The 23,123-nt window shown below is 40.1% G+C and overlaps 1 protein-coding gene and 1 long non-coding RNA gene across 5 annotated transcripts in view; one reads left to right on the forward strand and one right to left on the reverse strand.

Annotated features, from left to right (window-relative positions):
• slc39a10 (solute carrier family 39 member 10) overlaps positions 1-23,123 on the reverse strand; it is a 43,924-nt gene that overhangs the window by 9,953 nt on the left and 10,848 nt on the right. For 2 of the 3 annotated variants that reach the window (XM_010898806.3, XM_010898808.3), the window contains exons 2-8: positions 20,478-20,515; positions 20,278-20,341; positions 19,740-19,768; positions 12,701-13,882; positions 12,358-12,535; positions 3,375-3,550; positions 2,153-2,332 (exon numbers count right to left, since the gene is read on the reverse strand). In XM_010898806.3, the coding sequence (XP_010897108.2) occupies positions 2,153-2,332; positions 3,375-3,550; positions 12,358-12,535; positions 12,701-13,882; positions 19,740-19,742 (1,719 nt within the window). In that variant the 5' untranslated portion in view covers positions 19,743-19,768; positions 20,278-20,341; positions 20,478-20,515. The remainder of the gene's footprint in view (positions 1-2,152; positions 2,333-3,374; positions 3,551-12,357; positions 12,536-12,700; positions 13,883-19,739; positions 19,769-20,277; positions 20,342-20,477; positions 20,516-23,123) is intronic. The other variant, XM_010898807.3, reaches the window with a different exon arrangement.
• LOC109616745 lies at positions 4-3,380 on the forward strand. Of its 2 annotated transcripts, none has more exons than XR_004574582.1 (3): positions 4-352; positions 2,732-3,039; positions 3,301-3,380. It is a non-coding gene; the product is annotated as an uncharacterized LOC109616745 (long non-coding RNA). The 2 variants fall into 2 exon arrangements; XR_002197997.2 differs by lacking the exon at positions 4-352 and having other exon boundaries at positions 2,458-2,845; positions 2,966-3,039.

Below are 23,123 nucleotides of genomic sequence, written 5' to 3' on the forward strand. Positions count from 1 at the left end.
AATGGAGGAGGAACAGGCCCATAAACACACACTGGATGGCCAACTCAGAATGAACAATTCACTCACAAACAATGGGGTAGTTGTAACTCACTTAACCAGATGACTTTCCTGAGTTTTCACAAACATTGTAAGGCCCTGTCAATTAAGCAATTTTTCTACTTACCAGGAATCAGATAAACACCATGCCTTAGTTAGAAAATTGCTATATAAAAACTAATCTAAACGGCTCTATGTCCCGCCCACAGAATTATCAGATTGGTTATACATCACAAGTAAATAGCCAATCAACACTATGTCATAATTTTGAGAGAGACGTGGGAAAGAAGAACGCAGAGAAATGCATGGCTGAGAGGTAAGAAGTTACGACATAAACATCACAATAATCTAAACTGAAGTTGCAACAAACAATACCCTCATTATGATCTTTTTCTATGATGACAATACCAAGTTAAATCTTTTGTGGACTAACGTTACTCCACTGAAAATGCCTGAACTAATGTTTTGGTGTAGCCTACTAGCAGAAAAACAGACTTTGGAATGAGATTTTTCCGGACCCCCTTTAATAAGACAAACATGATAAATCAGCCACATCTGATAGGCAAAAGTTCCTGCCTAATGATCTTTGTTGCAGGAAGACAGCTAATGTTTGAGTTTATTTATGCAGTGATATTTTTGTGTCACAAAATCAATGCGAATGCAACTATAGTGAACGTTCTTAGTATGGTAACAATTAATACAACAGAATACTCACCCGTATTATTATTTTATTTTTTATGTTTTACATGAGGTTTAGGAAAAGTAACATCAACTTTGCTAACGTTAAAGATTTCATCTCCGTTTGTGGGCAAATTCTGTTGCTATCATTTGCACTTTACTATACTGGCTACCTAGCAAACTACATGAACGTGAGTGTTACACCAATAGCTAACATTGAGTCTTGAATTAATTAGCTAACGTTATTTGAATGCGATAGCTAGTGTAACTTTAACAAGTTTCTTTGTTTACCGTTAATTTGGTCAGCTACCTAGCAAACATCTTGACATAAAATGTATTCTTGCACGTCACTTGTACCAAAGCTGGTCACACTCTAAGCATGACCCAATAGCAGAAATACTCCACCAGTAATAATGCTGCTTGGAGCCTGAAAGTATTTTTCATAGATTTGATTTCTTTAACTAAGTCTCTTAAACAGCTAAACAATAAGAAATGCATTGTTACAGTCCAGTACTATGAGAGCATATTTGCTAAAACACCAATGCTTTAACTCAACTATAATGTATATTTTGCTGTTAAAATTGTATTTTGTTTGTTTTATTTCAAGTTTTGCACATATTTGTATTCTCTGTTCATTTTCAATTTGCAGATAATAAGATGAATGGCTGTGAACTGAATGTTTCGTTCAGTTCTCAATAATAAAAAAAAAGGAGGAAAAATGCTTATGTTAATACAACATGTTATGTTACTACATTACGTTCATAGAATTGGAACCAACTTACACACAAAGGCTTTCCAATGTATTGGTCATTGATGAAAAAAAACCATATTGGTCTACCCCTAATATGCTAGAGATGACTGATAAAACATTGTGTTCATGGTCAACCCTGTGGTTGTGTGATGGCCACTTTTAGAAATATAATTCTTAATTTAACCTTGAGTTGTGAAAACATGTTATTCAGTTATTAAGACATGTACCCTGCAAAAATGTAGTAATCACTCATGGAATTTGATCAATTGTGTGCATGAAGGGCCCTGTTGAGAAACAAACCTTGGCCTCAATGGGACTCTATGTTTAAGGTAAAACTTAGAAATGAATGTACTCTTGGCTAATCTACATGTTACTTACATATTTACAGAGCAGGTACATATTTCTAAACCAAGTTCTGACTTTACGGACTTTTCTGTGGGATGAAGCACTTTATAAAAGACAGTAACACAGCATTTCAATACAACAACAATGAATTTCATGAAGTACAAATGCTTGCCAATCAGGGACATTATGCTTGATAAGAGTACCGGCACCCCAACACCAGACACCCTTAGTAACAGCGTGATGACCCAGCCACCCAAGAGTTACCTCATGACCCGACATTTCAAGCAGTAACCACAGACTGAGTTCACGGTTCATTCTCAAGTGGGTTAAATGACTTCTTACCCCGGCATCTTTGTAGTGTTTGAACATGCCGAGGCAGTGCTCAATGATGAAGAGGAGGTAGATTCCGGCCAACGCCGTCAGGCCTTTCCAGACCCCATCGAAAGCAGTGAGCATGTCCACCTCTTCGGTGTCACTTGAGTTTCCTGACTCACCGTGACCATGATCATGCTCACCTTGAGACTGAGGAGTAAAAAGAGTGGTCTTTTATTTTATTGGTCTTGTTTCACCTGGTACTTACTAGAAACCTGTGGTGTAATAGAGTTCACAACATTTGAAGTGGAGAAATACTGGGTATGATATTTTGTTCCTCTAAAGAATAGTTACCAAATGTAAAATATAATTTCAAAAGGGACATTTTTTGTACTGTGGCACCCCAGTAACCTGTAAAATAACAGATCAGAATTGCTTTAATTCTCCAAGTACATTTACACATACCCAGAATTTTACTGATGGAAACTTGTGCAAATGCTTTGCTAATAACATTGACCTATACAAGGTTTTATTTCACAGCCAGGACTTCTGAACTTGTTAACAGTATGAAATGTCAAGGCAATTATTTCATCTCTGTTTGGGCCACAGGTGGCGTATTGATGACTGGGATGAATACAATATGAGATATAGCCAGCTCTGGGGTGAGAATGCCCATTGGAATAGTGTGCAAGGGACTGATTGTCTGCTGTGGCTGCAATGCAGGTAGTGTGGAGGAATATAGACTAGGTTAATGAAAAGGGCAAATTTGACCAGAACAGTGTGATATTATACTGATATTCATCAGACTGTGTCATATATTTGATTCTTCATGATCTGCCTAAGAACACTTTGTGAAGTGAGTTGGCAGAGTGCTGTGTGGAACTAGAGGGAGCTCCACTGAGGAAACCAGCCGCAGGGTAAGTGAATGAGCCAGTCTGACTGCAAGGGTTTATGTGGTGTGGTGCACTTTTCAAAAGTTGCTGCCCTGGCTACCTGGGGTGTGAGGTGGCAAGTGGCACTGGACTTGTAGGGCACCCAGGGCAGAGAAGTAGGACTCAGGGGAAGAGAAACTGGTACTAGGTGGTGTCTGATGTCATTATCTTTCAACTGGAAATGCCCATTCTTATGGTGGGAGCTATTTTGTTAAAGTGGTGCAATCCCCCTTTAATTCCAAGCAGAGTGGTGATTAATGAGAGATTGAGCTTGTACCCAGGGTGGGGCTGACACCCGTCGGCACAGAGCGGGAACTCACGTGTGGCAGCAGATGGAGCAGGGCGTCACCGCTGAGCGTGCCCACGGCCAGGGCCACCAGGAAAGTGAGCAGGAACTTGAAGCAACCCTGGTTCAGGATGGGCACCAGGATTACACCCAGCAGGGACAGCAGGCTGATGATGGTGATGGAGACAAAGCCCCACATCCAGACCCACGCTGCACAGAGACGGATACGGATGGAGGATGGATGCAGAGATCGTACAGGACAAATGGAGGAGGAGGGATAGAGACAACATCAGACCACAATTCTTGGAGTAAGGAAAGTTGTGCCAAGACATTGACTGTCAAAAACACTGAAGAGGGAGTGACACCGCAGTGAGATATTTGTCCCCCTGCTAAGACAAATGACAAGGCTTCGTCACTGGAGTAGTTTTGCAACATCCAAGTTCATTACTAAGTCAAGCTCAAGAGACAGCTACACTGTGAACTATACCTTGTTGCATGATGACATTGATGATGAGTGAGGATGAGGGAACAAGCGCAGAGAGATACCATGCTGCAATCATGGGGAAGTGTCAACCGGAGTGAGCCTGGCAGCCCAAATAAGGGGGTCAAGAAAACTAAAGGACAGGGTTTTTTAGCACTTTACAAGAGGATGCTTAATGTAGTGTGAAATTCACAATCACACAAGGTGTACCACATTCTCTAAACCGATAGTAGCTCCCGCCGCTGGCATTTAGAAAGTTTCTATTGCACTTCTATCATGTTCATCTTACACACAATTGACTCTGAGGGGACATTTCTGTGCGTGTCAACAGGTGGTCTGTTATTATGTTGTGAAGATTGCAAAGTGCTTTTCAAAGGTGCCCATAAGTAATATATGTGACAAGTAAATTAATTTCAATAAAAAGCAGACTACTAGAACATTCTGCCAACATATAACTACAATTCAACTGCAAGGACATGGAGAACCTATTTCCTAAAAGCCACGAAAGCACATTCCTCAACTGGTTTTCCCCAGTTATTCTGTAAGGCAGGGTAATCACATGTTGCTTTTAGTGGGCAGGCAGTTGGCATGTGACTCCTTGTTCTTCAAAGGGATCAGTGGACCACGCTCCCGCTCTGTGTGATATCAGCGCAAAAAAAGCTTGAAATACATTTCTCTTCCCTCAGTAGGTCACTAATCTACAGTTTCCCGCTTGGATGAGTAAAAGGGTTAATGCAGCTGTGTACCTGTGATCATAAGAGAAGGAGCATTCCAACGTAACGTGAGGCAAAGTCACATTTTGGAATACATCGGCGTAAAAAACAAGTGCCTTGGATAAAAGCCTGATATTAATTAATATAAATATAAAAAGATATTCAATCAATCTATAAAACACCAGGGGGATGGAGATAACCCTGAAACACCTCGCTGCACATCTTTTCATCCGCCTGGTTTTGGGTGGTTTGTAACTAAGTGTTCCCTGGTCGTTCTGCAATTGTCTGCATGGCTATAGAGGGAGTGAATAAAGCTGTTGCAGTCAATTTTCCCAGCTGGAGAACTATAGTGTGTCCCCAAACACTGGCTGTTCTTTTGGTAACAGAAGGCTAATGAAAGAGGCAGGGCCTGACACAAATCGCTAATTACACAGACATTTGCCTTGGGAACATTTGCCCGTTAAGTTAAGCACAGAATTGGGACAAAACATTTCAAATACTTGGAGAGCAACATGGGTTGTGTCAGAACATTTCATTTAAGTGTTGGGATGGAGGATAGGTATTAAGGAAAAAGCTGGTAATGTCCCAGCCATCGTCATGTTTATGACCTCCAAATGGAAGGACACTTATTTGAAGGAAAAAAGTGCTGGGGAATATTGGGGAGATTCAACTTCCTAGAAAATGAAAGTTTTGGTTTGGTTCTGGTTATTGTAAGAAATCCAGGTGTAGGGAAACGGGAGCAAAGTGAGAATTAATAGAACGGGATGAAATTAATGATTGACCTGGCTTTGTGTCAGAGGATCAGGAAGGTACATTGGGTTTTTAGTGGAAGCATCTCATTTGTGTCCAAGTCTAGGTTAGTGTCCTCTTCAGTTTAATCCCCTTTAATGGCCCTCAGGGGTGCTTTTAATGGTGGGGGTTTAGCACATTCCAAAGGGCATAAAAAAGGGAGAGGAGGGTGTTTGGTATTGAGGACAATGGCTACATAGCCTTGTTGCAAACACACAGCCTGAGTAATATGCTTTGATCTTATGCCACACCAACCTCAGGTTATTCTGAATTTAAAATAAAAATGCTTAGGAAAAATTGCACACCAACTCTGTATCCTGTTTTCTGACACCCTTTACATGTTACGGCCAAATAAATATTTGTTGTCATTTGATCAGAAGGTCCAATTAAAAAGAATGCGAAATCACCTCTTCATGGGCTTAGTTGTGGTCCATTTACTATGCATATTTTACCGCACCGCACCTGTGTATTTAAATACTTCCTGGTTGACCGAACTTTGTGATAAGAAGCAGAACTGCTTGGTGAGAAAGGACAACACGTCTCAATGTTCAACTCTCCCAAATCTACTCGGCAGTGCTGCGATAAGGCAATAATTCCAAAAGGATTTTATAAATGGGTTCTGGACAGGAAAAATGAATGCTATTGTCCAAGTGTTACTTAAGTAACTTAACGTAAGAGTACAGTAGAATAAATGTATCATGTAATCGCAAAGTACATAGTGAATGCTAACGAGAACGTTCTTAGCACTATCCTATTGTTGGCACATTCTACCATGCATTAGCTAAATTTGGTAAGGCAATGCCTCTGTCAATGGCACATGTTAAATAGCTGACGTCATCTTGCCTTCTGAATAATTGACACTTCTTTGAAGTGTTGCATAATGGTTGCGTTTATGAAACCTAATCCACTATGGTTGTAACATTCTACTTTTGGAAAATGTTGAACTTCATTGATATTTGATAATTCCTTGAGAATTACTACATAAAATATCAAGCAATATATTATTGCTTGATCAGAGTTTTCAATTTTAGATTTAATGTGAAAAATCTGAGGGGAGTGTACATCCACAAATATTTATAATCCTTTAGCAAAGTTAATGTGTCAATCATGTACAAAAATTTAACAGCGTCCAAGTGGAAAAGGTCAAGTCAGAAAGCCATCTGTCCCAAAATCTGTAATAAAATAAATGATATGTATAAGTATCATATTAGTATCAGATAAGTATCAGAGTTGACCAACATACACTCACCTAAAGGATTATTAGGAACACCATACTAATACGGTGTTTGACCCCCTTTCGCCTTCAGAACTGCCTTAATTTTACGTGGCATTGATTCAACAAGGTGCTGAAAGCATTCTTTAGAAATGTTGGCCCATATTGATAGGATAGCATCTTGCAGTGGATGGAGATTTGTGGGATGCACATCCAGGGCACGAAGCTCCCGTTCCACCACATTCCAAAGATGCTCTATTGGGTTGAGATCTGGTAACTGTGGGGGCCATTTCAGTACAGTGAACTCATTGTCATGTTCAAGAAACCAATTTGAAATGATTCGAGCTTTGTGACATGGTGCATTATCCTACTGGCAGTAGCCATCAGAGGATGGGTACATGGTGGTCATAAAGGGATGGACATGGTCAGAAACAATGCTCAGGTAGGCCGTGGCATTTAAACGATGCCCAATTGGCACTAAGGGGCCTAAAGTGTGCCAAGAAAACATCCCCCACACCATTACACCACCACTACCAGCCTGCACAGTGGTAACAAGGCATGATGGATCCATGTTCTCATTCTGTTTACACCAAATTCTGACAGAAATCAAGACTCATCAGACCAGGCAACATTCTTCCAGTCTTCAACTCTCCAATTTTGGTGAGCTTGTGCAAATTGTAGCCTCTTTTTCCTATTTGTAGTGGAGATGAGTGGTACCCGGTGGGGTCTTCTGCTGTTGTAGCCCATCCGCCTCAAGGTTGTGCGTATTGTGGCTTCACAAATGCTTTGCTGCGTACCTCGGTTGTAACGAGTGGTTATTTCTTGTAACGAGTGTTTACCTTTCTTTCCCATTCTGACATTCAGTTTGGAGTTCAGGAGATTGTTTTGACCAGGACCACTCCCCTAAATGCATTGAAGCAACTGCCATGTGATCGGTTGATTAGATAATTGCATTAATGAGAAATTGAACAGGTGTTCCTAATAATCCTTTAGGTGAGTGTAGAAGTAGTTGCTAATTTGCTATGTGAGGTAAAAGTAAAAATAATAATGTATGTTTGTTTGTTTACCAAGTATATGTGGTCACCGGTGACTTTCCAGAACTTCAACAAAAACGTTTTACAGCTGTTCTTATTGTTCACATGCACATTTGCCAGCTTGTAGGATAGAATATTGTTATAACGGAGATGAAGCATGAGTTCAGATTCTTTGGTCTTTCACCAGATGCATTTCATCACTGTATTTTTAACATAATTGATTTGTGTTTGTCTGCCTTCCATCACAGAATTTAGATTTTGTTCGGCTGGCCAGCTACTGATCAGTTTTTCTTAATTGTCAAATCTGGTAGAACTTCCGATCATCCTTACAGTAAATCTGAGATAGTACAGCAAAGACAGTCTTTAAATCAGTGACAGTACATCAAAGACAGAGTTTAAAGCAGAGACAGTACATCACTGGCACGGCCTTCACACTCTCATAACTCATCCACCCCCCCCTGCTATTATCACCATCAGGAAGAGAAGGAGAGTTGGAGTAATGCGGAAGGGAGAAGAGAAGTAGTAGGAAGAACTGGGCCGTGTCCTGTCTCCAATTACGCTTCTCCTTCGAGCGGTTGCTCAGGAAGAAAGACGGCCCTCGGTGCCGCTTAAGACCATCCTAATTGGCAGGGCGAGGAAAAAAAATATCCCGAGCTCCCCAGTGCAAGTCTGCGGGAGGTAAATGAGAGGTACTGTAGCATCCCTCAGCATGTAGGATGCCCCCGGGTTCCTCTCGGTATACTATGGGAGTCTCTAGCGCCTCAAGTCTTCTGTTAATGAGGAGTTATCTGTGCCCTCTTGCCTATTTCCGTACTGTGTTCATTATGGTCTTCATCTACTTTTTTTATTGCCTTCTTCAGCCCCACAGCACGTTTGTTGTATCGGAACTCAGAAATATGTGCGATAATGAAAATGGAAGAGGAGGGTGGCTGGGTAGGGAGGGAGGCCATTCTTATTCACAGCCATGGATCTTAAGTGTTTTACAGTCTTCTACATTCCTTAGAGAATCTACAGAGAATTACCATTTAATGAGCTTCAACAGGCCTTAAGACATGTCCGAATTGGTGGCTTCAATAATATTATGATTACATACAAGCGACAAATGTTTGATTACAAAAGAACAAAAAAAAAAAAAAACACCTTTAATGACAACAGAGACCGTTTCATTGATTTAAGCTAGTTTGTAGATGATTATTCATACTGCAAATGTGACAAAGCATTCTCTGTCATTTAATTTTGCTGAATGTTGTTAGAATGCCATTGTTATTTACATACAGAGACTATAGAATTTATTCACACATTTTCAACTTCTCTGCATTTTGTTGTGTTATAGATTACATTTTTAATTCTACACACAGTATCCCATAATGAAAGTGAAAACACACACTGTTAATTTAGCGAAAATGAGAGTGAAATCTCTCATGTACTTACACTATTGTTCTAAAGTTTGGGGTCACTTAGAAATGTCCTTGCTTTCAAAATAAAAGCAATGTTTTTGTCCATTAATCCTCATCCTACAGGCTGGTATACACGTAGATCCCAGAGGTGTACTTTCTATCATCCCAATTTTTATCTTTGTCACCGGTTAGTACTGCCTCTAGGGACATTGATGCACTACTGGACTCATTGCTTTGCAAAGTCTGATAAGGACGTTTTCAGTTGGTACATGTACATGTCTCCCTTGGGACCTCATTGCTGTGATCTCTGTATTTCAGTTGCACTTGCTGCCTAGCATCTTCAGTTTGCCTACATTACACATTTAGAATTGCCATAGGTACTTGCATTTGCCTTCACTCCACACTTATCCCATATAACCTACATTGGTCTTAATTTTTTAATTTTTTGCAGTCTTCTATTTGCACTTCTGGTTAGATGCTAACTGCTTTTCAATGTACTGTACTTGTACATGTTCACTGACAATAAAGTTGAATATAATTTCAATTATTTTATATTGGGGTCAAAATGACCCCGGTTGGTTTCACCATATAAATATTATACAAATAATGTTTACTTGAAATTACTGAATGATAAATGATACCAGAATCAATGGATGGTAAATAAGCTTTGAAGTACTAATGTGGATTGTACTTGGTAGAAAAGCTGCACTTTGTATTAAAGAAGAGTATATATTTTCATTTTACACTATATGCAAATGAAATGTAACTTTCCTAAAATAATAATAATCAATTATTTTTTTCATTAATTACATAACTAATAGTGTTTTAAGAAGAAATAAGTTAACATTTGCTATGATGGTTGTTTATTAAATTTGTTTATTATTGGGGTCCCCAGGGAATATCTACACATGCGTTCAGAGGCCCATTATCAGCAACCATCAGTCCTGTGTCCCAATGGCAGGTTTCTCATTTTAAAAGGCTAATTGGTCATTAGAAAAACCCTTTTTGCAACTATGTTAGCACAGCTGATTAAAGAAGTAATAAAACTGGCCTTTAGACTAGTTTAGTGCCTGGTTTAGCATCAGCAATTGTGCTTCTGAAACTCATCAGTTTATTGTTGCTTTGAGAAATTAAGGGTATTCTATGTCAGAATTTGACAAGAAACTACAAATCTCGTACAACGCTGTGTAGTACTCCCTTCACAGAACAGAGCAAACTGGCTGTAACCAAAGTAGAAAGGAGTGGAAGGCACCGGTGCACAACCGAGTAAGACGACAAATACATTAGTTTGAGAAACAGACACCTCCATGATGCCTCACAGGTTCTCAAATGGCAGCTTCATTAAACAGTACCTGTAAAACACCAGTCTCAACATTAACAGTGAAGAGACGACTCCGGGATGGTGGCCTTTAGATTAGACTAGATTCAACTTTATTGTCACTGAAAAGTACAAGTACAGTACAATGAAATGCAGTTTGCGTCTTACCAGAACTGCAAATAGAGGAGTGCAGAAAAATCTTCAAGTACAAGAATATGTATATACAATTGTAATGAATAAGTGTGCAATTAAAGCAAATGCATTACATGTGCAACTGGAATGCAAGGATAGCACAATGAGGTTCCCGAGGTAGGCATGTGTATGTAACAATTGAAAATGCAAGTACCTTCTAGGCAGAGTTGCAAAGAAAAGGCCAAATCTCAACTGGCCAATAAAAATAAAAGATGAGATGATTAAGATGGGCAAAAGAACACACTGGACAGAGGAAGATGGGAAAACAAGTGTTATGGATAGACGAATCTAAGTATTAGGTGTTCGGATCACAAATAACATTTGTGAGATGCTGACCAAATGAAAATATGCTGGAGAAGTGCTTGATGCCATCTATCAAGCATGGTGGAGGCAAATGTGATGGTCTGGGGTGCTTTGTTGGTTGAAGTGGGAGATTTGTATAGGGTAAAAGGGATCATGAAGGAGGAAGGCTATCCCTCCATTTTGCAACACCATGCCCTGTGGACAGCACTTGATTGGAGGCCTTGTTCAGGTCACTCAAACAGAGCTTTAAAGGTTCTCTGCAAAGATGGGAGAACCTGAGAGCAAGACAACAATATGCAGAACTCCATAAATCAGGCTAGATAGAAGCCACATAAATGCATATGTCATGCTGCCTGAAGGACTCACAGAATAAGGAAGAAGGTTTTGGTCTGATAAGACCAAAATTCAACTATTAGGTCAGAATTCTTAAGTCTGGCATAAACAAAGTATCACTCATCACCTGGCTAATACCATGGCCATGATGAAGCACAGTGGTGGGAGCATCATGCTATAGAACTGCTTCTTAGTAGCAAGGACTGGGAGACTGGTCAGGATTGAGGGAATGATGAACGGAGCAGAATACAGAAAGACAGAAAGAGATTATTACAATGCGAAGCACACAGCCAAGTCCAAGACTGGACCAGCCAAAGCCTGGATATTAACACCATTGAACATTAGGGAAGACCTGAAGATCACAGTTACTAACACTCCCCCTCCAATCTGACAGCTTGAAATTATTGTAATGGCTTAGAAAACCGTAATACAGCTAGTATTTGGCAGCCAAAAGCTAAATTACAGAAAGCTTACTGAGTGCTGCCTAAACAAAGAAAAATATATAAAATAAACACCTTTGCCTATCCAGCAGAAGAAATAAAACCAATAAAAGGGGGGGGGGATTCTGCTTCTTCCATGTGTTTTGGCAAGTGGCCGCAATGCCTAGGTCAATGGCAAATAAACTTTATGCTGTAGCTTATGGCACATGCCAAATCAGGAGACAGTCACAAATTGCTATTGGCAGCCGTAAAGCACATCTGTATTGGTAAACAAGAGGGGATAACGTCACTATCAGAATGTTCTTTATGTCTAGTCTTATGACATACATTTCATGGCATACTAAGCTTACACATTTTTAAAAAAGAAAGCAGTTGCTTCCCGCAGCAGCATTACACCATTCGTTGTCTCTGACGTCTGTAGCTTGTTTTCTCAGTTAACCCTGACAAGCCTTCAATCTAACTGTAGGGTACAGCTATGTTCAATTTAAGAAGCACTTGTTTTTGTGTAATCAGAGCCAAGTGTGCACAGAAAGGTGTTGACAGGGCGGGACACTTGTATTAAGCAAACAGGGCCTGGATACTACCATTTGCATCTAGGGGAGGGACATTTAAAAAGGCTTCAAACCAAAGCCCACTGTTGAACCCAAGATCAACATATAGGCTTGTACTGTGGAGGAATTCGCACTTGTATTGTACTTGTGTGTATGTACTTGTGTGTATGCGGAATTGATGAACACTGGGCCTTTTACACACGCGTTTTGCTTGATTATGACGAGGGTACAGTGAAATCAGAGGGGCCCTTACCGGAGTTGGCTGTTTCTAAGGCTGCCTGCTCCACGTCCACCTGGTGATAGTGGCGGATGCAGGCGCGGCTGTCGATCTGGTAGAGCAGGGCCGGGCACAGGTATGTAAACTGGTTGGGCGAGATGCGCGAATCGGGACTGAGGCCATAGTGGTTGAGAAGCTGGGTCAGATTGAGACACTGGGGGTGAAAGAAGGGAGGGAGAGAGTGTAGATTGGTGAAGGGGTTGATAGCAAATAGTTACACCATTCATGTCAGTGTGTTACAAATCCCTTGAACTAAAGCATATACATTTACAACAGATTAACTTTTAGTGTCAGTTATAGTGCAGAAAATAAACCCCACCTCCTCATGCTTATGAGTCTTGCCTTCCGGATGCCCGGGCAGGGCAGGCACTTGTAACGTTGGGTTCACTGGAGCCACCGCCCTCTTGGCCTTGGGTGCAGGACCGTGGCCATGTTCATGACTGTTTCGGGGTCGCAGACCTTTACTCCCTTTGGGTTTTCTGGTTCTCATCCGCTTGGAGTCGGTAGTGGCAGTGGTTGGGGCGGAGTTCTTGTCCATGGGATCTGCTGCACTACCTGTGGCTTTGGCCATTGGTTGAACCTTGAGGGCCTGTGATAGGGCAGTGGGAGGCTCTCCTTGATGTGCTGAAGGACTGTCTGCGTTGTCTGTGCTGTTTTGGGAAGGATGGTGAGGTGTGTGGGGTTTGTGATCAGTGTCATGGCTGTGGTCGTGATCATGGTGAGTCTTGTTGCTATGGTCATCCTGGTTGAGCTGTTCATGTTTGTGCTCCATTTCGTGGTCATGTTTATGATCGTGGTCATGAATATGGATGTGTTCGTGGTCATGATCAAGGTTATCATCTTTCACCAGACTGAGGTCGAGGTCATGGTTGTGGTCAAGCTCCAGTGAACCACCGTCATCGGTGGGACTAACACCGGTTGCCAGATGGTGGCACGTGGAGTGCGTCGGCCCCGGCTCTGTGTGTGGATGGTGGGGGTGTAAGTGGGATTTCCCCCGTGGATGCTGGTGTCCGTGCCCATGACCTGGCCCTTCATGGGTTGGCAAGTGAGAGTGGAGGCCCTCCTGGACCTCCAGCAGATCCAGGTGGGCAACATGGTCGTGGTCATCATGTTCCATGCCCACCACTTTCACCACACCTAGACCTAGGCTGACCAGCAGGCTCTGAAAGCCACGGAAATCCAGTTGGTCACGATGGCCATGGCGCTGGAAAAGTTCCTGAATGTAGAAGTGCTGTTCCTGCGCTAGCACCTGGCCAGAACCTCCGCCTAACCTTTGTCCTCCGCCAGTGTAAGGATCCTGGGAGATTTGCAGGTCATTGTGGGCATGCTCATGACCATCATGGTTGCCGGCACCGCCATGGCTAAGGTCATGATGACCGTGGTTATGGTGGTGGCCGTCGCCATGGCAGTGGCTGCACTGGTGAAAGAGGAATGTGAGCACGCACAGGAAGCAGAATGTGGTGTGCACATGGACCCGCATTGTTTCTCCGCTATGAGACCCCTAGGGGAAAAGGGAACAAACATTTGCATTTTAAACCCACTCCTACAAAAAACATATGAGCCTAAAACCTGCTGTTCTAGCTACACACCTCATAGTAACCAATCCGATTTAAGAAAACTAGATTGGACAAATGGGCTGTCGTCTTATTGCAGCCTGAGCACACAATAAGCTCTACACATAGCAACAAAGCGTGAGAAATTTGTCTTTTGTCTTCATGTTTTCAGCTAGAGGCAACCGTAGCATTCCAGTCAAATGATCTTCATGGGATTTCCTGAGCAGCACGAGGTTAAGAGTGTTGGTGTTTGTGAATTCATACTAACAAGACCACCTGGCAAAGGAGGAGTGACGGTAATAAGGCCAGTGCAGCAAAAAAACCAAAAAACATTAAACAACATGTTTATGACAGTGTGACATCATTGCTTCAGACCAAAATGTTGGGTTTGGCCATTTCACAACCCACCCACTTGGTTCATGACCAGTACCAAATATTGAGCGAGGCCATTTCACAGCAACAGGCTATAGTTCCATCTGGGCCATGGGCAAATTGGAAAACTGACTGAACCATGACTTGCAAGACATGAACCAGCTGTGAAAAAACCCATACGTATGTGACATTGGGACTTGTTAGCAAGGGTATCCTGGATTTATTACTAGAGAAACAGAGCATATGTGAACAGAAACACCAGATGTTGTATAACATTTTTAAACTACAGATAGCAATGAACCCTGCAGAGCGCCAACTGAACTGAGGACAGATATTGAAGACATAAGACCACGTAATCATATTTTGTGAAAATTCTTCAAACATTGGGAAAGAGTTTTGTATATCCTGTAGTGACAAAATGTATCACATATCACGGCTAATGCCTTTAAAGGGTCAGTGCAGTCAGAAATTTGATTTGAAATGAAAGGTATTCTAATGCGCTGTTTAAAAAAAAGTATTTGTGAAGCATGGTACTTTTGGACATCATTTCCCAAGGCTGATTAAGTTATACAACCAATGAGTGTTCAGCTGGGTACATGTTCTAGACTATCCTATGAAGTCCATTCTGAAAAACCTTAAAATTGTTTTCCTAACAGCTACACAGACGGATCTTCATCAAATCAAATGTGAATTGTGAGACAGATGATTACAAACATTTGAATTATGATTACATGGTGGCTTTACAGCTACACATCTACAGTGGATATAAAAAGTCTACACACCCCTATTAAAATGCCAGGTTTTTGTGATGTAAAAGAATGAGACAAAGATAAATCATGTCAGAAATACTTTTCCACTTTTAATGTGACCTATAATGTGAACAAATCAATTGAAAACAAACTGAAATCTTCGAGGGGGAAAAATGAAAAATAAAAACCTTACAATAACCTGGTTGCATAGACTTTGTGTGTTTTGCATAACTGCCTGGCATGACCCAGGTGCACTTCATATTCAGATCAAGGCTGGATCACCTGACACTCCATATACATATCTTTCAGCTCTTTACGTAGCAAAGCATCCCTAGAACATTACACTACCACCACCATGCTTAACCTTTGCTATTCAGTCAATACTGTGGAATGCAGATTTGCCTTCTATAACAGGACCCATGTTGTCCATAAAGCTCCCCATTTGAGCCATCCATGCATCTTGACAAGCGTTGACTGGTGATTCCAGGTATATTTTTATAATTTGTTTAGCGAAAACCAAATACTGTATTCCACAGTACTGAATCCATATCAAAAGTTCAAGCATTGAAGGAACAATAAATTCTGCTGTGTATCAGAGAATTCTAAAAAGAGAATTTCAATCTGTCCTCAAGCTGAATCTGAAGCACAGCTGGGTCATGCAGATAAACAATAATACAAAACACACTAATACATTAAGGACTGGTTTCACATACACACATTAAGCCTATTCCTGGACAAAAAAAAACTCCATTGAGCTTGATTATTTTAGTAAAGGTCTAGTGTTAATCTGCGTCCACGAAACCAGCTCTGAATGTTTCGAAATGGCTTTATCGATGCCCCCCTAATCATAATAGAGATGTCAGGGCAGGGCCTTAACCGTGCAGTTCATGCTCAATCCTACAAATGTTGCATTACAATGCATATTTTGATAAAAGAGTAGACCTAAATAAGGAGCAGTCCACTTTATGCACATTTCATATACATGTAAGAATTGACAGACAACAATGAGATAACTGCAAACATGTTGTAGCTATACAGTGATCAGATGCTTGTTGTTTGTATATAATAGAATAACAACTTTACATTTTGGATTGTTACGATAGGATAGGTTATTTTTGCCCTTAAATCAATAATGTATATTTTACATTAATACCATTAGATCACCAATTGCATCTTTAAATATGGAGAAAGTCAGTAGTAACAGATGTATCAATTCATCCCCTATTGATACACAGAACATTTCAAACTCAAACAAATCCAGAGTTTACTGGAAATTGGAGCATTGGATTCTTAGCAAATTGGGCAAAATTAAACACGCAATCAATATTGATATTGGACTTCTAACATTAACTTCCTTCTACTAATTAACTTCAAGACATGTGCAGTTATAGACTCAATAATTTTTCATTCAGATTTTATGTATGACTAAAATCTGCAACTTAAATTACAAGACAGAGATTCTTCATGATCGTCTCCCCCTTGGGTGAAAAGTGATACAATTATTTATTTATTTTTTATAAATAAAATGTCTGGTACCTAATAAGCTACATCAAAATCACAATACTTCATGAATTAAAAAAAATAAAAAATGTTTGGTCCATATTTGTATGTCAACCAGCAAGTACCCCTACAGATCACATGTGATAGTAGTCATGTCAGAACAGCATGCTTATCTCAGCCCTTCAGTCAAATTCTGATAAACTGATTTAAAGTCTTAGTCTCATCTCTAAGCTTGGTCAATACTGCTAATACACAAGTTTAATCAATGACTAACTTCCGATAAGGAGGCGCAAAAAAACTGAATAAAATCATAATCTGTGTGACTTTATATATACACTTGTGCCCCACACCAGCTACATACCAAACAAAAAAAAGCATTCCTTCAAAACACTGAAATAACGTATTGCCATTGCACACATCAACCAACTTTCCACACTGGTGCAATTTCCATGTTACCACCCTGGTGCAACACTGAAATCAAAACGTATTATTTTATCTGCCCAGTCAAATCAACACCGTTTGAGCACTTGACCTCCCCATTCAAACAACACGCGGAAAGTAGAATCGGATACTTACCACTGTTCCTTGCGTGCCCAAACGGTGCGTGAAATCAAGTTAAGGCTGATAAATGTGTGACGGTGGTGTGACTTTTGTGGCATGCAGTAAAGTGATTAAAAGTCTACTTCATGGCTCCTACTAACAACATACTGTATCTAAACAAGTCCGGGTTAACCTATGAACCCACGTGGAGTTAGTTTACTGTCTTGTCTAATCCTATTTTAACAACACACCCCACAAGCAACACAGCGTAGTGTCTCCATGCTGAATACACTCTTTGTTAAGCTGCTGACATTTTAAACAGGAGGATTCACAAAGTTGGAGATATTTGTATTATAAGAAAATTGGTTAGTTGAATGCTTATGCACTGTAGCGACTGAGAACTCAATAACAAATGGCATATATGAAAAAAAGTCACATTGGCAACTCGAATGCTATGCAGTGGTAAATTGAAAGTTACACAATAGAGTTTCTATCCATCTGGGCCCTCTAGAGTAAGAGACATTCATTGTTTACACTGAAAATATAAGCTGAAGTGTAGTTATTGTAAATGTGTACACAACATTAGCAGTATTTTTGTGTAACACATTAACTGTTTTAATAAGATTTTTTATTCAGTTACATCAATACAATAGGCATGCAGTACAATAGGATTGTCTTTATTCATCATACTGTACACACGCTCTTATAATTACGTGTTACACTATGTTCTTAAGCAATATTATCAGGAATTTCTAAGTTACATTAGACAGTGGGGACAGAGAGCAGAGAATTGTTGCTAAAGGACAGTGGGCTAGATTACAACCCAAGCTGCAGTATGTGCACTGGAGGCGGCGGCCCAGTATTTTTTGGATCTCAACGTGCTTTTGCCTTAGCAGCAGCTATTTGTCTTCAGTTAGGGCAAGGTACATCAAACTCGGCAACCAGTATGCATTTTCTTAGTTTTGCTTTCTTAACAAACAAGACAAACAGCTCTGGAAAAAAGACCACTACTAATTCTTAAATCAGGATCTCTACATGTATGGCAGCCATTCCATTCTAGTGTCTGTTAAATTCCAACACAGGTACACCTCATTTTAATTAATGAGGTACTGATTAACCTGAAGCAATTCTAATTTAACAAGGAAAAGTATAAAAACCACTGCTGTAGTCATCATGGCATGTAGTACAATAGGACCATCTGGATGGCAAAAACAGTGCAAGTTTGAATGAAAAAAATAATTATTCAGCATGACAAAATAGTTGATTTTATTTTTGCAAATTTGAATGAAAAAAATAAGTAGAAAAAAACTTTGAGTGAGGAAAATGGTTCAATTCTGGCTTAACTGGCAGAGAGAAACAAGGTCAATCAACAGACATTGGGGACAACAAAGCTACAGACTGGCAGAGGGCGAAAACTACTGTCCACTGACACTCAACAACCATAGTATGACATCAAGTGACAAGCCCTTAATGAATGAGAATCAAAGAAATGCCAGACTGAAGTTTGCAAAAGACGATAAAGAATGGACCGTAAAGGAATGGAGTAAGGTCATCTTCTCTGACAAGTCAAATCTTCAGCTTTGCCCAACACCTGATCATCTAATGGTTAGACAGATACCTGGAGAGGCCTACAAGCCACAGTGTCTCGCACCAACTGTGAAATCTGGTGGAGGATCTGTGATGATCTGGGGATGCTTCAGCAAGGCTAGAATCAGCCAGATTTGTCTTTGTGAATGAATCAAGCCAAATACAAGGTTATCCTGGAAGAACACCTGCTTCCTTCTGCTCTGACAATGTTCCCCAACTCTGAGAATTGGTTTTTCCAGCAGGACAATGCCCCATGTCACAGAGCCAGGTCAAGATGTGGATGGAGGACCACCAGATCAAGACCATGTCATGGCCAGCCCAATCTCCAGATCTGAACCCCATTGAAAACCTTCCTAAGTTAAAACATTAGTACTCTTTTGTTGAAAAATGAATATTAATTTGTTTTCTTTGAATTATTTGAGATCTGAAAACAAAGTATATTTTCTTGGCTATTTTAACCAGTTGTTATTTTCCACAAATTAATACTTTAAATGATAATTTTATTTGGAATTTGGGAGTAATTTTGTCAGTAGTTTATAGAATAAAACAAAACTGTTCATTTTACTCAAACACATACCTATAAATAGTAAAATCAGAGAAACATATAAGTTTGCAGTGGTCTCTTAATTTTTTCCACTGCTGTATATATTCATCAGTTCTTTATCAAAGCAGCTAACTCAGGGATTCTACTTTGTAGCTTAGCACCTCTACAGCAATCACATTGAATTGGCATCAACATCAGGTCAATATGACGTAATGCTTATTTTCATTGACAAGACAGAAAACCCATTGAGAATTGAAACTTGGCGTTTCGTAAAGTGGGAACACTGCCATTGGACATGGCATAACGATTGTAGTATATAGCTGCTGCCCTTTAAAGGAGACATTCCTTAACGGATGATGGCACCACTGACACTCAATGGCTCTAGTCTAGCTTAGGTAACCTCTTAGACTTTCTTCCTAGTATCCACATAACATTTGCGTTTGTGTATCTGGGCATGGTGTAACCACATATGCTAAGCTTTTAGTTACAGTGGTTGTACTTATATTCACTTACCATATCCAAGGGCGCTTTCTTCCGTTTAACTGTGAATAAAAAAGACATTATTTACCACAAGCTCTCATTACACCTTTGGAATACGCATGTCCATTTACAGAGATAGGGATACTCCAGCCTGGAGAACCTTCAGGCTTAGTAAATTCTCAGGATTTAGTCCCATGTGTTAGGCACCACAACCAGAGTCTGTTTGTTTTGTTTCGGACAGTCTATGGAAAAGGTCATCATGTGATGTAACCAAATGCAGTAATCAATTTTTGTTGACACGTGTTCATTTGAAGTTACCCAAATGTAATACAATTTATATTGTATATCAGGAAAAAAAAAAATCATTAAATTGTAGTTTTTTAACAGACAATGAAAGTCAATTTCAGTTTTGATAAACTGGGATTTTGTATAGATGGTTACGGTGTATGTTTTAACAAGATATTTTAACACTTTGCAGTAGGGTGGGAGACCTGTCTGATTCCTTTCAGTCCAAGTTCTGAAGTTACACTTTTTTGGTAGCAGGTACATTTCCTAATAAACTATAACTTACCGTAATAATATTGTCCTGCCTTGAGACCTCAATCCCGACACTATGGACTTTTCCAGTTGAGGAGCTGAGGAGAGAGGCATTATTATTAGTGAGTATTCTTACAACCAAAATAGAGTTTTGATTGATTTCAAATGGGGAATATGCTTAGCAGGAGTTTTGGTAGTATATAGGCTTTGTCTCCAGAGATACACCATACACACCTGATTAATCTGACAATGATATTTGAGGATCAGCTGACCTGCAAAAGGAGATTTCTTGGATTATTTTTGAAAAACCTGCAAGGGTGTAGGCTAGCATTCAAAGACAAAGGGTAATTGAACAGCTTTTTGCTCAACCGCTCCAACTTATTTACAATATGGGTTATTGAAGCCCAACTTAATATTTTATTTACTTTATTATCCCTAGTTTGAGACTGAGATATTACCTCCATTTTGACCAGGATCTAGCAATAAGAATATGTTTAGTCTCTGCTTTTAGTGGCATGACCCCAGCTAAAGCTGCCCCAAAAAAAATTCCCTGGTCAGCCCTCAGAAAGAAATATAAGTTCAAATGAATCTGATTTATCCAAAATTATCACAGGATTATTATTACTAAACAACAGAATGCACATTCTGGGGTAAATATTACCCCAGAATGTGCATTATTAACCGGCTACACATAAGTCCAGATTGTCTCCTAAAGGAAGTGTCCTCCCTGCAGTCCACAGATGACATCCTACTTGCCCCCGGTCTGCTAATGGGGAGGTAGCACAATATATTTTACTGACGTGTTTGGAGATTAATTCAATTAATTGACAGGAAACGCAGGCAATAAATTTTAGGCAAGTATTTCTTCAAACAACCAAAAAAAACAGTAAGGCCCAATAGTTTACCATTATATCAAGTTGGTTAATGCAAGTGTTAACCTGACCTATTATCAGTCTCTTGGAAATTCTTACAATATATGCCAATCACCTAATGTATCGCCAGTAAAACCTTTTCGTCTGTGAAAAAGGTTGGAAAGTGGATGAATAGAGACGGGCAATCACCACAACCTGTCAGAGTATGATTACCATTGAGAAAATACATTCCAAGTGTTCATACGCCAACGCCACATTCATTCAGAGGCATCCATATAATAAAAAGGTTATTCTCCAATGGTTATTTGCACATGTACTAGATTTGTAATAGATTTTCCAAGAACTAGCAATGTAGTGAAAATGAGTGTAGGGCAGCAACAGCAGCGGTATTGCATTCCTGGTGTTCAGACAGGCAAGCCACTTTCTCTGGTGCTCATCTTCAGACCAAAGCCACGGGGAGAGGAAGCTGAAGCCCTTAAGCCACCTCATATGACTCTCACACGGCTTCAGCTTCCTCCTCATCCCCATCTCATATCTGTGTGTGTGTGTGTGTGTGTGTGTGTGTGAAACATTCAGATCCATTGTTGCGTTACTACCCACGCACACATCGAACCATGAAATGTGTGCACGGGGTAAAGTCAGGAGATTGCAGAACTTCTTCACTTAAGTCTACTACAATGTATAAAATTGCATGGGACATCAAACACTCATAAAAAAATATATATATATCAAAATCAGAATGGCTGTGGTTGCTAGATTTTGGGGAATCCCAGTTTTCATAGCTATTGGTACAAAGATGTTGATATAAGTTGAAGTTCTGCTAACGGCCGCTGCCCTCTCAGCACTGCCACTTGTAAATATAAAATATAAAGTAATTTCTCTGTTGTAACAGTAACCTATTGCTAAACATGAGCGCAACAGGCAGTAGAGCAATTCTTTTTTTTACCAGAAGGTGAGCATTTCCGTTCAGTAGCTTATGCAACACATAGTGGCTTTCAAAAGTATTTACTAACCTTGGATTTTATTGCATAGGATCAACACAAAAAATGTCAATAATGTCAAAGTGAAATAAAATCTGAAAATTCTATGTTGATTACAAATATAAAACAGAAAACCGATTGCATAGGTATTCACCCCCGTTTCTAAGGTACCTGAATGAGCAGTGGTGCAACCACATCATTAGTTGACCAGAGTACATCTGTGTTTCATGTGGTTTCAGGTTAAATACACCAGTCTTCGGTGAGTCCCACAGTTGGTTTGTACAATTTCAAAAAAAAAATGTGTCATGAAAATGAAGATGAACATTCAAAGCATATCCAAAATAAGGTTCTTCAAAAGCACCAATCAGGGTTAGGACATAAATAACATTTCAAAGGCACTGAATATCCCTTTGGAACACAGTAAAGTCTATTATAAAGAAATGGACAGAATATGGCACATCTGTGAATCTGTGTAGAACAGGCTGTCTTGAAAAACAGTCGCCGTGTGAGAAGGACACTAGTCACAGAGGCCACCAAGAGGCCTATTCAACCTCTGCAGCAATGCAGTGCACTAATACATCTATTTCCCAAAGACAACCTCAGGATATGACACTGAGCATGTGCACTCAACTTCTATGGTCGACCTTGGCGAGGCCTGTTCTGAGTGGAACCTGTCCTGTTAAACCGCTGTATGGTCTTGGCCACCGTGCTGCAGCTCAGTTTCAGGGTCTTCTTATAGCCTAGGCCATCTTTATGTAGAGCAACAATACTTTTTTTCAGATCCTCAGAGAGTTCTTTGCCATGAGGTGCCATGTTGAACCTCCAGTGACCAGTATGAGGGAGTGTGAGAGAGATAACACCAAATTAACACACCTGCTCCCCATTCACACCCGAGACCTTGTAACACTAGCAAGTCACATGACACCGGGGAGGGAAAATGGCTAATTGAGCCCAATTTTGACATTTTCACTTAGGGGTGTACTCACTTTTGTTACCACCGGTATAGACATTAATGGCTGTGTGTTGAG

This window comes from Esox lucius, chromosome 16 (assembly GCF_011004845.1).
Source record: "Esox lucius isolate fEsoLuc1 chromosome 16, fEsoLuc1.pri, whole genome shotgun sequence".
In the NCBI taxonomy this organism is placed as follows: Eukaryota; Metazoa; Chordata; class Actinopteri; order Esociformes; family Esocidae; genus Esox; species Esox lucius.